This window comes from Drosophila virilis, chromosome 2 (genome assembly GCF_030788295.1).
Source record: "Drosophila virilis strain 15010-1051.87 chromosome 2, Dvir_AGI_RSII-ME, whole genome shotgun sequence".
Taxonomy (NCBI): Eukaryota; Metazoa; Arthropoda; class Insecta; order Diptera; family Drosophilidae; genus Drosophila; species Drosophila virilis.
Window position 1 is genome coordinate 18,015,576 of NC_091544.1, and position 15,271 is coordinate 18,030,846.

General features: G+C 40.1%; 3 protein-coding genes and 1 long non-coding RNA gene across 13 annotated transcripts; 1 reads left to right on the forward strand and 3 right to left on the reverse strand.

The window, feature by feature from the left end:
• Positions 1-96: 96 nt before the first annotated feature.
• gro (TLE family member transcriptional corepressor groucho) lies at positions 97-8,550 on the reverse strand. Of its 10 annotated transcripts, none has more exons than XM_032437216.2 (14): positions 8,433-8,550; positions 6,843-7,228; positions 6,665-6,759; positions 5,975-6,038; positions 5,715-5,897; positions 4,700-4,735; positions 4,184-4,378; positions 4,022-4,120; positions 3,640-3,696; positions 3,349-3,525; positions 2,879-3,150; positions 2,140-2,813; positions 1,874-2,073; positions 97-1,276 (listed from the first exon to the last, which is right to left on the reverse strand). In XM_032437216.2, the coding sequence occupies exons 2-14, from the start codon at positions 6,876-6,878 to the stop codon at positions 1,169-1,171; spliced, it is 2,196 nt and encodes a 731-aa protein (XP_032293107.1). In that variant the 5' UTR covers positions 6,879-7,228; positions 8,433-8,550; the 3' UTR covers positions 97-1,168. The 10 variants fall into 10 exon arrangements, with proteins under 10 accessions (XP_032293107.1, XP_015027457.1, XP_015027460.1 ...); XM_015171971.3 differs by having other exon boundaries at positions 8,117-8,541; XM_015171974.3 differs by having other exon boundaries at positions 8,093-8,541.
• LOC116651254 (uncharacterized) lies at positions 4,350-5,897 on the forward strand. The gene is made up of 2 exons (XR_004304256.2): positions 4,350-4,426; positions 4,495-5,897. It is a non-coding gene; the product is annotated as an uncharacterized lncRNA (long non-coding RNA).
• A 639-nt stretch (positions 8,551-9,189) lies between the features above and the next one.
• E(spl)m8-HLH (Enhancer of split m8, helix-loop-helix) lies at positions 9,190-9,942 on the reverse strand. Its single transcript, XM_002053446.3, has one exon. It carries the CDS (start codon positions 9,865-9,867, stop codon positions 9,319-9,321), a length of 549 nt encoding a protein of 182 aa, XP_002053482.1. The 5' UTR covers positions 9,868-9,942; the 3' UTR covers positions 9,190-9,318.
• A 1,680-nt stretch (positions 9,943-11,622) lies between these two features.
• Positions 11,623-12,549, reverse strand: E(spl)m7-HLH (Enhancer of split m7, helix-loop-helix). The gene has a single exon (XM_002053445.3). The coding sequence runs from the start codon at positions 12,460-12,462 to the stop codon at positions 11,869-11,871; it is 594 nt and encodes a 197-aa protein (XP_002053481.1). The 5' UTR covers positions 12,463-12,549; the 3' UTR covers positions 11,623-11,868.
• Between the last annotated feature and the right edge of the window lie 2,722 nt (positions 12,550-15,271).

The following is a 15,271-nucleotide window of genomic DNA, read 5'->3' on the forward strand; positions in this document are numbered from 1 at the left end:
ATATAAACTAATGTGTAAACAAGTTCTTTTTTAATTATTTGCTTGTTTTAATATTATTTTTTGTTTTTGTTTTCCGTTTTCTTTTTTTAGCTGCACAAAACAGGATTTTACAAATGTTTGGATTTTGACAAAGGATTTACTTATGTTTTTTTTTTTTTTCAAAATTACATACAAGCAAAAGCTGGCCGCTTTGGCGCCCCCGGCTATTGATGTGTGTGCGAAGTGTGGGTGTGAGTGTGAGTGTGTGTGTGTGTGTGGAAGTGCTGTTGCGGCGGCGCCTGCTTCGTTTTGTTGTTATTGTTGTGTTTATTTATAATGTAAAATTCTTAACTAAACTGCTTACTAATTATATTCATTTATATTTATATATATATATACTTTTTCTGCATGCAAATGTGTTTCGTGTGCGAAGAGGAAGTGAAGTGTGGGTTGGTACAGTACACTGTGGTAGCAGGGTAGCAGTCACTAATTTAAACAAATTGACAAATTAAAAACTTATAATTTTGTGTTGCATTCGCAATTATTAATTTACGTTCGATTTTGTTCACAAAAAACTTCGCTGCCGACATATATATAAACACATGGACAAACTAAAAGCACTCACATTTCTGACATCGTGTTCTCATCTGGTATGCATAATCTCAACGCTCCAGCAATGACTAATCCATGCTGGGTTCACAATTGAAAAGGACCCAGCATTTAATTCTTTTGATGAGCGTAGTAGGTAACGCCGACTGTTATTACTTTTTTTTTTAGTTTTCTGCTCTGTATTTTTTATTATTATTATTGTTATTATTATTTTAGGTTTTTACTTTGCAATTTGTGTTCAACTTTTCATTAGACTTAGCCTAGGCTTAGTAGCTACAAGTACGCTTAATTTTTTTTTTATATATTTTTCTTTCTTTTTGTTTTGTTTTATTTATATTATAGAATTTTTACTTCGCTCTCATGCATTGTACTGCTGCCACTGCTTTGTTGTTGCTGTTGTTGTTTGTTTGTTTGTTTGTTTGCTTGTTGTTATTAGCATGCTATCGAACAATGTGTTATTCATTTTTATTATTTTTTTGTAGTTGTAATAAAAACCTATATGCGATTATTACAAAATGAAAAGTGTGGATTCCCTCTCTGGTGTTCTTCTTTTTGTTTTGTTGTTTTTGTTTTTGTTTTTTTAATAAATAACTTCATAGACAGTAGCCTTTTTATCGCCCGAACCCGTCACAATATATTTGTCGTCAGTTGATATGTCGCAGCTAAGTACGGATGATGTTTCCTTCGACTGCAAGCGATATAAACAACAAAAATAAACAATTAGCAAATACAAATTGATTAATAATATACATATATATAGTCATATGTGCCAATTGGTTTTTCTGTCAAGTGTGAATGACTTTTTAATAATAGGAGCCGCTAAGAGAAACCTTATAAAATATATTTAACTTCAGTTTAATTTTTATATTTTTATTTTTTTTTTATTTATTGTCTTTTAACTTTAAATCTGGGTGTATCTATTGTATTAGTTTCAAAATTTTCTAAGTGGCTACAATATTAAAAATGCTTTTATTTTGTTATTGTTTTGCATGTTCTATAAAATGTATGCATGTAGTTTTTTAAAGATTCAACTTTTTGGGAATTATAGCAAAAACTTGCAATTTTGCCTCTATTGGAAACGTTGAATTTAAAACTAATATGGGTTGACTTTTAGTTTCTATTATATATATGTGTATCATCCCAATTGATATCAATTATTATGTTAAAGAAAGCATAGAAGCTTTCACACGGACAAATTAATTAAACTATATAGTTGACCCTGCTTTTGCATATTTTTTGTAGGACATAGGAAGTATTTATTTTAGATCTAGAGTATTTGCCTCACCTGGAATATACTGGCACCGTATGGTGTTCGCCATGCGTTAAGCAGGTTGTCTTTGCCGGTGGAAACGAACCATTTGCCACAGGTGGCAAACCGCAACGACAGAACGCAGCTCTCGTGCAAATGGAGCTGATACTTGTCTGGTTTCGATGCATGCAATACTTCCACATGTGAATTCTCCATGCCTACGGCCAGCCAGTCACCTTTTGCAAAAGAAGGAAACATAAAATACTATATGTTTTATGAGCATAAATGAAGTGCATACTAACCTGTGGGACAGTAGCCAAGCGAGAATATTTGAGAACTGAAATCGTGCTGCTGCAGCTGGCGACCTTCGCGTAGGTCCCACGAGCGCACTGTATTGTCCAGGCCGCCGGTCCATAATCTTGAGCCATCCGGACTGATGTCAATGCACGAGGCACCGTCCGTGTGACCCTGGAACTGACGTACCAGTATCTCATTGTGCAGATCCCAGACAGCGATGTTGCCATCGCTGCAGCACGAGAAGCACACCTTCGAATCGGGACTGATGGCGAGCGCATAACAGGCAGGCGCCGCTGAGGTTAGCTCGGCCTTGATGCGTGGCGTTGGACTGGCCAAATCCCATATCGATAGATTCGATGCCTCGCCACCGACAATGAGTGTGCGTCCATCCGGCAGCAGTTTCACCGATCGTATATAATTATCGCGCTGCAGGCAATCCAGCTGGCTGACGGGATTCTTATTGCCCGGCTGTGAGATGTCCCACACCTTGACGCAGCCCTTGCCGCCAGTATAAACGTATTTTGTAGGATTTGAAATAGTCACCGCACAGACGACCTCGCCATGCGATAACGTATTTATTTGTCGCGCATGTCTTGGTATGCCAACGCCTACCAGCGCGTCCGGCGGAAATGGCACCGGCTGCAAGCTACCCTCGCCGTTCATATGGAAAGAGTATGCACTATTCCCAAAGAAAATATACATAAGTACTCATTTTTAAACGGATATCATTTATGGTGCACTTACGGCTTTCCACCCGTTAGTGCCGAGGGATGTGGAATGCCGTTTGTTCGTACATGCGCATGCGGATCGTACGGCAACGGCGGTCGTCCATAGGCGGGATCCGATGGTGGACGCTGATAGGGATCCGCCGGTCGCTGATACGGTGACGCTGGATAGCCAGCCGGCGGTGGGCCACCTTGTTGCATCATTTGTTTAGGATTTGCGCCCTGAGATGGTGCTGCAGCGTTTGGTGTCGGTGTACGTGCCTTCGCGCCCGGTGTGCCCGGTTTATCCATCTATCAATTGTAAAAATAATAAATTAAAAAAAAAAAATACAATTAGTTTGATATTTAAGTACGTTTTCACCCTCTGACCCGCTTAATAATGTTTGTTTTAAAACATTGTTTAAATTTTAATTTAATAAGCCATGCTTCATGGTTAGATTATAGATATAGAAATGTCTACCCCTTAGTGCCAATCAATATTTGCCTTACATCTTTTGTCTTGAGGCTGGGTGTGGAACGCGATGAACTGGAGCCTGAACGCGAAGGCGGGCGCTCCTGTTTAATGCCACTGCCGCCCGGTTTGTCCAGACGCTCGCCGTTTAGACTCTCACGATCACGCACCTCCATTGATACATGTTCGCCGTTTGGGCGTGGTGAGTGGGATTCCTGCAAGGGGCATTGGAACGATAGTTAAATTTCGAGTGTTTTAGGCAATGTTATTTTGTTATTTAATTTTTGAGGAGTTTGTTGCATGAATGTCAGGGCCGAGACTCAACTCACCATTTCATTTGCAACATCTACGACTAAATCTTGATCGCTTTTCTCGCCTTCATCGTCCTGCAAATAATTTTGAAAAAAACAAACAAACAATAAAACAAAATTCGTACAACGATAGCAACGACAACACAAATAACAATTTAGTTGTTTATTGCACTACACTACAAATATAATTATAATATATTGATTTTCATTTCGACTTTATGAAGCGCATGAAGTGACAGTGGATTAGAATAGACAACAACTACATATGAGGTAGGCTACTATATATTATAAGAATATGTTTTTTTTTTTTATTTGGTGAGTTGAGAGGCAGCAACTGCTGATGACATAATGAGTCGAGTATACTATATGATATATGCGTTTACTAAAACACGATACTCACTTGCAGTTTTTCATCTTTTCGACGTTTCGAGTCGTTCTCAATATCCAGTGGCGAGCGCGTACGATATTTCTCACGATCCGCTGGTGAAACCGAATTGCGCTGCAACAGAGCAATAATTTGATAAGAATTTGATATTATAGGATTTTAGTTGACGTTGCTTACCAAGCGCTCTTCAGCGCCCGCTGGTCCCTCTAAGCCCATGGGCTTTATATCCGGCCTTTGATGGTCAGGCGGCGCTTTAAGCAAGCCCTGTGGCCCATGTGGCAAGCCCATCGTGGCACCCAATGCACCAAACGGATTTAGAGCGCCCATCGGCTGTGGCGGCCCGCCTGGCACCTGTTGTGCGTGTATTTGTTGCTGCAATTGGAAAGCCGCAGGCAGTTAGTTAGTTGAACAAATGCTGATGTAAGTGCATGAGCTTTAAATTTTCTGTTATTTGGCTTTGGGACGTAACAAAAGCTATTTTGATGCAGCTGTGCGCGTGTGTGCAGACAACACCAACAACATCGAAAAGTAGAAAAACAAGCGGCGGCTTAGAACTGACGCAATATTAACATCAAAACTAATAATAAAATGAAAGGCACCTTCTGGAGAGGCGAGCCAGAAATAATGCAACAAGCAAACAACCAACAAACGAACGAACGCAAACGGCAAATAAACAAAATAATAAAAACTTACTAAAAGTTGATGTATTCCATGTTGCTGCTGATGCTGCTATAGGCACACGCATATTGTACGCACACACACATCGTTTTCAAAATTATGTCAAAGGCATTTTGTATTGATCGTAGTTTGTTTCAATATTATACAAAAAAAATATAAAAAATAACAAGTTGGTCAAATAAGTCGCAAAACTATAAAATTGTTGTGTAGTACACTTTTCGTTAAGTGAATCACGGTAGTTGGTAAAAAGCGCCGTACTAAAAAGCCTATTTTGTTCAAAGTATGAATGTTTCTAGAATTTTCAGTATATTATATTCACATCTGAAGATTGTCGCTCAAAATTGTAAATTGTTCCGCGAATATGAAAAACACATACAAAAATCTTAAAATAAATTAAAGGTCATCGATCAAATAACAGAAGGAAAACAAAAATCTTAGCCCCAAATGGAGGTCAAATCAATACTGGATTCAGGATTCACTCGCAAATTGCGAATCGGGCATAAATGGAAATAGTCCTCTTAATGAAATAGAGTCCGAGAAAATAATTTTATGATATTAAGTCTAATCTACTGTACACATTTCCATGTATGATAAATATTAATAGATGTTTGAAAAATTTTCTATTTTGGATAATACAAATTTTAATTTGATATTTTCGACTGCTTCAAAATTACTTGCTGTCTTTTCATTTTTAAGTTCAGTTGTCTTAATTATAAATTTGGTAAAAACAATTTATGAACATAATGGCCGGCTAAAAAGGATATCATTTAATAGTTTCTAGTTTGCGAGCACACGATTTTTTGTTTATTAAATTTAGTAGGCCAATTTACTCATATAAATGCAAATAAATTATCTTAATTTTAGTAAAAAAAATTGAAATTCTTAATTCGGGTTAATTTTTCTAAAAGTTCTTATATCGATTCCTACGTTGTGAATAAGGTAAAAAGTCTTACGAAATCAAAATGTATATACAATTAGTTCGCTATAACGTAACTTGGGCATATCACTTGGTGACCATGGAAGAACTTACCCCAATGATCAGATTGAGTTCCTGCATTGTGACCTGCTTCGCACGCTCTACCGCTTGCAGCACTTGTTGCTGATGATCGGCCTGTAGGAATGGAAGTAGCTGGTTGATCAGTGTGTTTAGACGCTTGGCGATTTCCGTTTGCTTGTGCATTTCCACATTAAGGCCATAGGACATTTCATAGTACTGCGTTGAAACGTGTGGGAGAATATGATTAGAAAACATACTGAAATTGAAAGTTGATCATTAATAACTATTTTTACCATAACATAATGGCGCTGCATTTCGGTCTTTTCGTTTGCCAGCTTCTCGCACTCCAATTTGATGCTGAAATTCACAGGAAAAATAATCAAAAGGCCAAATTAGTTTAGTTGAAAGAAATCTCGGGCAACGCTTCCGTCGTCGCGCCGGCTAAAAAATCCTATGACCAGCAACGCATATGGCGCGTTGCCTGGCAAACCGGTTTACACACAGCCAAAGACATGCGAGACTGAAAAGCAGCAATAGCCCAGCAGAGAATGTAATCATGAAAAACTACAAAATTCAATTTTTTGTTTTTGTTGTTGTTATATATATAAAAGAATTCGAAATCGGAAATTCTTTATTCTATTTTAGTGTAGAATGTTCGTTAGAGAACAGTTTTTTGAGACTTTTAACCCTTGAATTGTGCGAGATAAAAACTACCTACCATGCAGATGCATGAAAAAAGAACGGACGTTTTCATGACATCACTTTACTATAGCTTTGCCCCGTATAAAGCTTAACTTAAAAATATATTATCCAAATGTATCTAAACAGTGTACATAGAGCGGTCATACGGAAAGTATTACATAAACTTGAAATTAATCTATTATGCATCAAAATAATGATGGAATTTTCCTAATCATATAAGCCTATCTTTAAGCTGTTTGGTTGGGTTTCCTATTGGGTAACGATGTGTCGTAGATACTTGCCTGTGATATTGTGCCTGCAGAAAATTAAATTCCTCCTTGATGCGCTCCAGTGTATCGGCAATGGTAAATTTGATTGGACCCTGAGGTGGTGGTCCCTGTACGTATTGAAGATGGACATGGGGGCGAAACACAATTAGCAAAACACTTGATTGGGTCCCAGTGCAATCTGTATACTTACCCCGGCGGCGGGGTGACGCACCGGTGCGGGATACATTGTTGTTGTGTTGCTGTTCTTGTTGTTATTGTTTCTAAATTGTTGCTCAACCAGGGACGAGGGGAAAAACAACAAGTAACAGTTGTAGTTTTTTGTACCGTAATTTTTTTTTATATATATTTTGTTCGTAGCCTGTGGTTGAGCGAATTGCTTATGCTTCCTCTTCCTGTTGGCAGCGCGCCGCTGCCCGCTGCTGCTGGCACCCTGAGATTGAACTCTCCTCTGCCGAAATTAGCAGCACTAACACCGGAGCATGTATATAATTTTGCAAGCGTTTATTTGCTTTTGTTGTGATTTTAGGTTTAGTTTAACTCCTGCGTTTCCATATTGTCTAGCGTTTTGCGGATATCCTGCAATGGGAATTTTTACGTTTCTTAGTTATTGGTCGTTATTTTGCACCATTTTTTTCGATACGTAGAATCTCACGCACATACATACACACACACACTAACACAAGCGCGCTCACGTATTTTTGAGCATCTCAGCAATGGCAGCCATGCCAGCAACAACGAGTGAGCACATATACACACACACACACATTTAGAGGACTACGCACGTACGAGGGTATGAGTGTGAGTGTTTACCGCCGAAAAAATCAAACGCACAGTTGCATGTGCCTGAGCAAATTGTTACGCAAAAAATAAGCATGCGGCATAAGGTAAAAATTTATCGTTCACTTTTTAGGAAGCATGGGATGTTCTTGCTAAACTATTTCCACATTATTGTGGCATGTAATATTTGCAAAAGCAATGCACGCTGCCCGCACGCTCTGTACAAACAAATGTACCCCGTGCAATACACATACAGATAGACTGCAATTACGCAGGGTTGCCACCTTTAACCGGAGCAAAAATATTGCCACTAGGCAGGAGCCCAAGACACTTAGTTATATTCTAATATAGCGAATCCTGCCTTTAATCACTTTGAGACATTGCAGCAATCAACCAAAATATTTTATATACAAACAAAGGAAATATCCAACAGAAATTGTAATTTCCAAGCAACACTACTTGCGACAGCGAGTTGACCACTCACACATACATGCAAACAGACAGACAGACTTATACACGCGCGCGCACCCTGAACGGACGAGTGGCAAAACTCATACACACAAACACACGCGCACACACGAGCGCAGCGCAAAAGAAAAATTGGCCCAACAAAAAATAAACAAAAGCAATTAAAAAACGGAGTAGTTGGCAGTACCAATTTACATTTGGGTGTTTAGCTTTCCGTACAATTGCACATTTTATTGCCACTTTGTGTGCGTACACATACACTGCACTGATATTTGCACGAGCCGACTTTTTCAGTGCAAAAAAACTTAATTTTTTACTCGGATTTTGCCTGTAAAAACTGGCCTCTTCAACCGACCGACCGACCGACTCGCTACGTCTGACAGCCAGCCTGCGCGTCGTGTATGTGTTGTGTGGCGTTCTCGTTCTCGTCTCTATTTTTTCGCATCTGCTTTAGCCGTCTATTTTGCAGTTCGATTTAAGGCTGCTTTTAATTGCTATCCGACAATGTTTTAAGCCGCACGCAATGCACAATTACTTATGAAAGTTAGTAAACTTCGCTGCCGATTTGTTTTTAAACCTCGAAAGTAAATTTAATGCGTGGAAAAAATAAAAAGCCGACGATATATCGCTAGATATATCTCATCACTTTATTATTTATATGTATCGAATGGCCGCCACAATTTATCGACTGGCCCCTTTGATTTATCGAATTTGATGGTACGTCAATGCTATCAACATGCAACATTGTAGAGCACGAGCAACGATTGATACTGCACGTAATCGAAATTTAAAAATCAGTGCAAAGTAATTAGCATGTGATTAAATATATTTAATTAAATTAAATAAATATATGTGCAAATTTTACACATATGTTTACATTATATAAAATTAAAATTAAAATCATAAATAAATTTGGGTACATTCAAAATATTTTGAAAATTGTCTTTAAATAAATTTTGTACTTTGAAAAGACGAGACTATCTGAAAAAAGCTTATAAATTACTTCATTAAGACGACAACTATCAAGGGAAATTATAAAGGGGGGGATCTTTTGCACATCCCGATGATTAGCAGGGATTTGTTATTCAAGCTCAAATGCATGGACGCATTTCCCTTACTAAAATATAAAACATATATTATGATATAATTGCCATATATGCATCATCGTTCTATTTAAATTAAATTTCTGTCTGAAAACGCTGCAAGGGTTGCCTGTTATTTCAATAAATAAGGCTTAAAGCGAAAGTCACCCTTCTGTTGCCCAACCCCTATTAATCAAAACTCATATATAATATTATGATTCTTAATTGCATTTATTTAATTGTTTTGCTTTTGCTAATTGTTTTGTTCCCATCACAGTTGGTTATCACAGTTGCGTTGTCTTTTGTCTTCTTCCAAGTAGCTGCCCTTTGCCGGATGCCTTACCAGGGGCGCCACAGTTTCTCGCCCTCCACTGGCATCGGCGATGGTGCAGGACTCTCGCAATCACTGTGATAGCCTGATGAAGCGGGGCTAAGCGGCGCCGAGCTGCAGTTGATGCTCAGCTCGGTTGTCGCCTCCGATTCGGACATTGTTTGTGCCTCATGGAACTGCTGTAGATTCTTGTAGACCCGGCCCAGATGCGTCATTACCGATTTGCCGAGGTCAACGCTCATGCCAGGTGTGGATGCCATAACACGTGACACCTCATTGACTGCATTCATGTAACCGTTGCGGAAGCTCTCCAATGGCATAGCTGGTGACGCTGGTGTTGCTGTTTCTGATTTGCCCATCTTTTGTTGGCGCATGAATACCACAGCTGATTCAAGCATCTCGGCCTTATCCATGCGCAGAATGCCATCATCGCCGCGCAGCTCGGCGACAAGTGTCTTTAGCGTGTCCAGACACTTGTTGATGCGTGCTCGACGCTGACGCTCCAGCAGCGGTTTCTTCACCTTCTGGTAGATCTGTGTTTTGCTGGTGTATTCCATTTTTACGTAAATTTATATGAATTTCAAGTGCGCACAGGCGATGCAGAAATGCTCGTAGTTGCCTTGTTGCTGGCTGTATCGTGAATGATGCCCTTTGGTTGCCACTGCGTCGCTTTTATAGCCGGTTCCAAGTTCAGAATCCACCCTCGGCCAGTGCTACGCATGAGCGCGCCCCGTCTCGCTCGCACGCGCATGTCCGTTGCATGCAATGGCAGGGCTCTCCCTCTGACGCGCAGGCGTCATCAGGCGTTGAGCAGAGGAACAGCTGCAATGTGCGGCTGGCATGGAGGACAATCGGCAATCCTTGTGGCTCGTGGCGTGGGAACCGACCTGAAAGTAAGTTTCTCACACAATTTTTTCTCGTTTGTTTTCCTTTTGGCCACATGCTTCGCTTTTTTAAAGGATCAGAGCACAAATTTTGCAGCTGTCGCTGTTTTGGGCATCGCCATGCAGTTGTTGTTGCTGTTGTTGTTGCTGCTGCTGCTGCTGCTGCTGCCGCTGTAGTTGCTCTTTAGGCCGGTGTTATTATCCTTAATGCATACTTCACTGCCTCATCCTGTGCGTGTGCGTGGGTCGTTCCCGTTCCCATTGTTATCCTGCCGTGCCATCTTTTGCTTATTGTTTCATCAATGTATGCAGATGATGATGGCATAATGCGGTCTCTGCCCCGATCCCTGTTTCTTGTTCTCATTGCCCGCTGAGTGTTTATTGGACACAATTAGTGTGGCATATTGGCTTCCTTTGGCTTTGGCCTATGGCTTGGGCTACCAACCAGGTCAGGCGGACGCCGAAAGTGTGCTCTGATCTGGCGACGCGTGGTTTAGCTGATGTGATCGCTGGGTGATCGGTGGCTTAGTTGCAACCCCCTGACATCTGGTATGTAGTACGTATTTAACACTTATCATTAATAATTGATCAATTTCTCGTTCTTGTTATTGTTTTTGTTCTCTGCGGCTGCTAATTGATAAATTGATAATTAATTGGAAAATGAGATACCAAAACATTTTACTATAGATTAACAATCATTAAGTATCTGTGTTAGTTAAAAGGTATTTATTTGCAGCACGTGCGGTCGCAATCAAAACGTATACTAATTAGTGTTTAATTAGTTAGGTTCAGATTTTCAGATTTCCCGTTGGGAATCCAATTGCATAAGACGAACCTTTTAAGTGGGTAAGAAAGTGGAATTTGTTTCAAAAAGATTCGATAGATACTAGGAGTTACTCTGTATAATATTCGTATAATAAAATAATATAAATATATAGTTTTTCTAAGAAAAGACAAGTCACAGTATAATAATAAATAATAATTTCGGTGTTTACAACTCCAATTTCAATAAAATAAAGTAAATTGACGGCTGCAAAAACAGCTCTAGAAGTGACTTATTTAAATTTATGAAGATGCCTTTTGACATTTGTCAAAATTAGTAAACCTTCCTTTTTAGAATACAGGGTACACGAATCAAATATTCCTACTTCAAAATGTATTAGGTAAAAAATATAAGAAAGCAAATAAAGGAGTTTTTTTTTTAAATAATATAAATAAAATAGACTTTTATAAATTTAACTTTCGTATATTTTGAAAGAATTGAAAATCAGCATATTTACATTTAATTCATTTGTACATTTTACCTATTGGAAAATTAGCATTCCATGAGTAACTGTTATTTAACAAGCATATGAATCATTCTGATTGGAATGTGCATAACTGAAATAAATAACTGGCTTCAGCAATTCCAAATAAAAGATATAAGAGTTTTGTTTTCGTATTTGTTGTTCATATTTATGTTTTCATATATTTTTCTTAAACTAAAAACATTTATATTGGCTAACAGACTTCTGGCTAATTGCTATAATGGAGTCAATAAAACGTGCCCTATCACAGACCTAACTTACAAAACTGCGTAACACTTAATTGGAGACAAAATGAAGATCATTGTAAAGCATTGTAAAGCTACAGTTGAATTGCGTGCGTGTCCCGATGACTGCCCGGCGCCATCAATTACCACGGACGCCAGACGCTGCCGGTGTTGCTGATCTGCAGCAAAGATTGAGCGGCGATGGGCGTGGATGAGCCGGAGCTGCAATCACTGTCACTGGCATAGCCGCTGGAGACGGGACTGTAGGCGTCGCGGCTGCTGCTTGTGGAGTAGCCAGAGCCGCAGTTGATGCTCAGAGGTGCATGCGGTGCCATTGGCGATGGCTGCTCCACGGGCTGTTCCAGTTGATTCAAACGCATGCCGAGATGTGTCATCAGTGTGGTGCCAAAGGCGACATCTACTTTGGGCAATGCAGCCAACGCGCGGGAAACTTCATTGGCGGCACGAATATAGCCGGCGCGAAAACTGTGCTCCGTTGCGGATGCAGTGGCATTTGCGGACTTGGTTTGCTTCAGCTTGCGCAAGTATTGCACAGTCACTTCCAAAATGTCGGCCTTCTCGAATTTGGCATCGCTAGTTTGTGCCACGCACTCGGCCATCAGATCCTTAAGATCGTCCAGGCACTTGTTGATGCGTGCGCGACGTTTGCGCTCCAGCAGCGGCTTCATCACCTTGCGGTACTGATAGGTCTTTGATAACTCGTATTTGGTGGCCATGGTTGTTGTTTGTGATGTAAGAAGAGATGTACTGGTTGCTTGGATGCGTGTGTACTTCACGACGTTTGCGTTGAGAATGTTGCTGTCGTCTCCAGTTACCGCTGCTTTTATAGCTGCACGTGCCGACTTCGACTTCGACGTTGACGTCGACTTCGACTGCGTCTCGTGCTCAGCGCACGCACCCAGAGAGTTGCCAGCAGAGAGCTGAGGCGCAGCAGCAACAACAGTAATAATAGCAACAACAACAACACCACCTGCCGAGCAAATTACTCAGTCATTGGGTCGCTCGGCTAGTCGGGTCGGGTCGGGTCGGCTATTCGGCTCTGGGCGCTCGGCTTTCGTTGCGTCTGCGTCTGCGCCTTGTAACGATCCTCGTCCGCTGGTGGTTGGTTTTTCTCTTGTTGCCTCGGCAAACAAGTTTCTGTCTTGGCAGGGGATGAAGCTGATGGTGCGTCTGTGTGTTGGTGGTGGTGGTGGTGGTTGTTGCACATGTTCAGCTGGTTGTTGTTGTTGCTGCTTTTAGCTCTTCTCTGTTTTCTTTTACATTGAGGTTCGAATCGTGGGAAACACTTTGCCCTCAAGTTTCCCACAAGATTTTTCTCGCTCGTTGGTGTTATAAGTTATAATCGGCCGGCCGTGTAGGGTGAGAGAGTGAGAGCCAAAGAGCCAAAGAGAGAGAGAGAGAGAGAGAGACCGAGTCCCCGAGTTGAGCCCTTATGCACATTGCACAGTGGGCAAAGCACATGCGGAATTTTGTACAACGTTTAATTGAATGAATTCATAGGATTTTCCAATACATGTTTCTAGTACGTGTAAAATTCTAGAGTCTAGGTAAATGTATTTTGTGGATTTTACGTGCTGTGCTTCTAACTTGATACGGTTAGTTTTAGGATTTCTGAAAGTGCCTGTGCGTGGGAATTGAGTTTCAAAAACATTTAGTGTGGCAAGGTAAAATGTGGAAAATTTGTTGTTGAACAGCGTGGCATGTTTTGTATTTGAAACGGTAAGTATAAGGGATTTCGGTACTAACTGTGTGAATGAAATCTTGGAAATATTGCGAGTGGTGACTCGGGGTAAGGTGATTTTGCAAGGTCGTGGTGTATTTTAAAATTGACAACGTCTAGAAAATTTCGTATTAAGTAGATGTGAACAGATATTTACGTTTATTTGCAGGTTGCGCTGATGAGCATGGGAAGTATATGAAAAAGGAATTTTAGACCGAAGTGGAAGACAGTTAAGTTGAACCAGAAGAGTGGGTTTTAAAAGATTTGAGAAAGAAATTAAAAAAAAAAACACAGATTCCATTTGCTAATGGATTATTCTGATATTTATTTTTATTAAATTTTAAATTTTGCAGCACATTAATTTTGTACCAAAATATTTATGCACTTGTCCCACGGTAAATCTGACCGTGCCTAAGATCGAGTCATGGCGAGTGGTGTGGACAGTACTGCCGAAAAAAACTACCACCTGCCTTTTATTTTTTTCTTGCCCGACGTGGCCCAGAGGTTCCTCTTTGCTGTTGTTGCCGTCGCCGTTGTTGTTGTTGTTGTTGTTCTTGTTGTCAATTATGAATGCTGAATTGTAGCTTCTGTTGAACACTTGGGCCACGCTAAGTGGCATGCCTGGGCACGTCGTGGGACCGGGGACCAGGAATCGGGTAACGAGCATTTAGGATAGGGACGCTGTGCGGGGCATGCAAACTAAATGACTGTACAGCAAATTGACACACACTAAAGATTAAATGTATCGCATTCGTTAACTATATAAACAATATACGTGGCCAGTTTGGCCACGGGCAGGAAGTGCGAGCAGCCGATCGACGGCGAGAGAGTGAGACAATCACATTGAGCGCAGGGGGATGAGATGGCAAGCCATGATGAGCATGGCGTGCTGAGAGTGTGCTGCACAGCAAGCCGTTACAATCTTTCGAGAGTGTGAGAACATTTTTTCAACTGCACATGGCGAACGGATCGTCGATCTCAATAGGGGCACATTTGGGTACACAACGGGGTTGGGGGTTGCTTCGCATATTGTCAATGCAATGCCCTTCCATCGTTGTGGCTCTTGTTGTTGGTGTTGTTATTGCCGTTGTTGCTGTGGCTGTGCAATTGTATGTGTGTGCATGCTTGAACCGCGTAATAACGCGCGACAGACACACGTAAAATGACAGGCTAGAAGGCTGAAAAGAGGGGTGTGTGGGGCGGCACAGGCGTGAAAGGGTCGCTGCACTGTACTTCGAGAAGCTTACTGGGCGTGTGTAACTGGTATGCAGTTATGCGGTTTATTGAATTGCAAAGTTTCTGGAGACAGGATGTTATTATCGACCCTATGCGAATTCAAGCTTTGAGAATTCATCTGTTTTTGAAATTGATAAAGGGTCAGGCGATGCATTTTAGAATGTCCCATAATTAATTAGGCACTAGGATCATAGTTAATTAAATTACCATCAGCCCCTTTACGTGTGAATGATCACTGTAAACATAATAAATAAAAGTAATAAAATAATAATAATAATAATAATAATAATAATAATAATAATAATAATAATAATAATAATAATAATAATAATAATAATAATGATAATAATAATAATAATGATAATAATAATACTAGAAATAATAATAATAATAATAATAATAATAGTCTGTAATTTCAGTCACTCGGGTCTTATCGAAACAATTATTTAATAAAACCACATATGTTTAAACCTAATACTTTTTTATCGAATTGAACTATATGTGATTTACCATAAATATTAAAATCAATCTGAAAACCAATACAAGGCATAGTTTTTTTTTATATTTTA

Coding starts and splice junctions, on each gene's coding strand:
- gro (XM_032437216.2), bottom strand. CDS start 6,878: ATGTATCCCGCACCGGTGCGTCACCCCGCCGCCGGG. Junction 6,039..6,664: donor CTGCAGGCACAATATCACAG/GCAAGTATCTAC, acceptor TGTGAATTTCAG/CATCAAATTGGAGTGCGAGA. Junction 1,277..1,873: donor ACGGTGCCAGTATATTCCAG/GTGAGGCAAATA, acceptor TATCGCTTGCAG/TCGAAGGAAACATCATCCGT.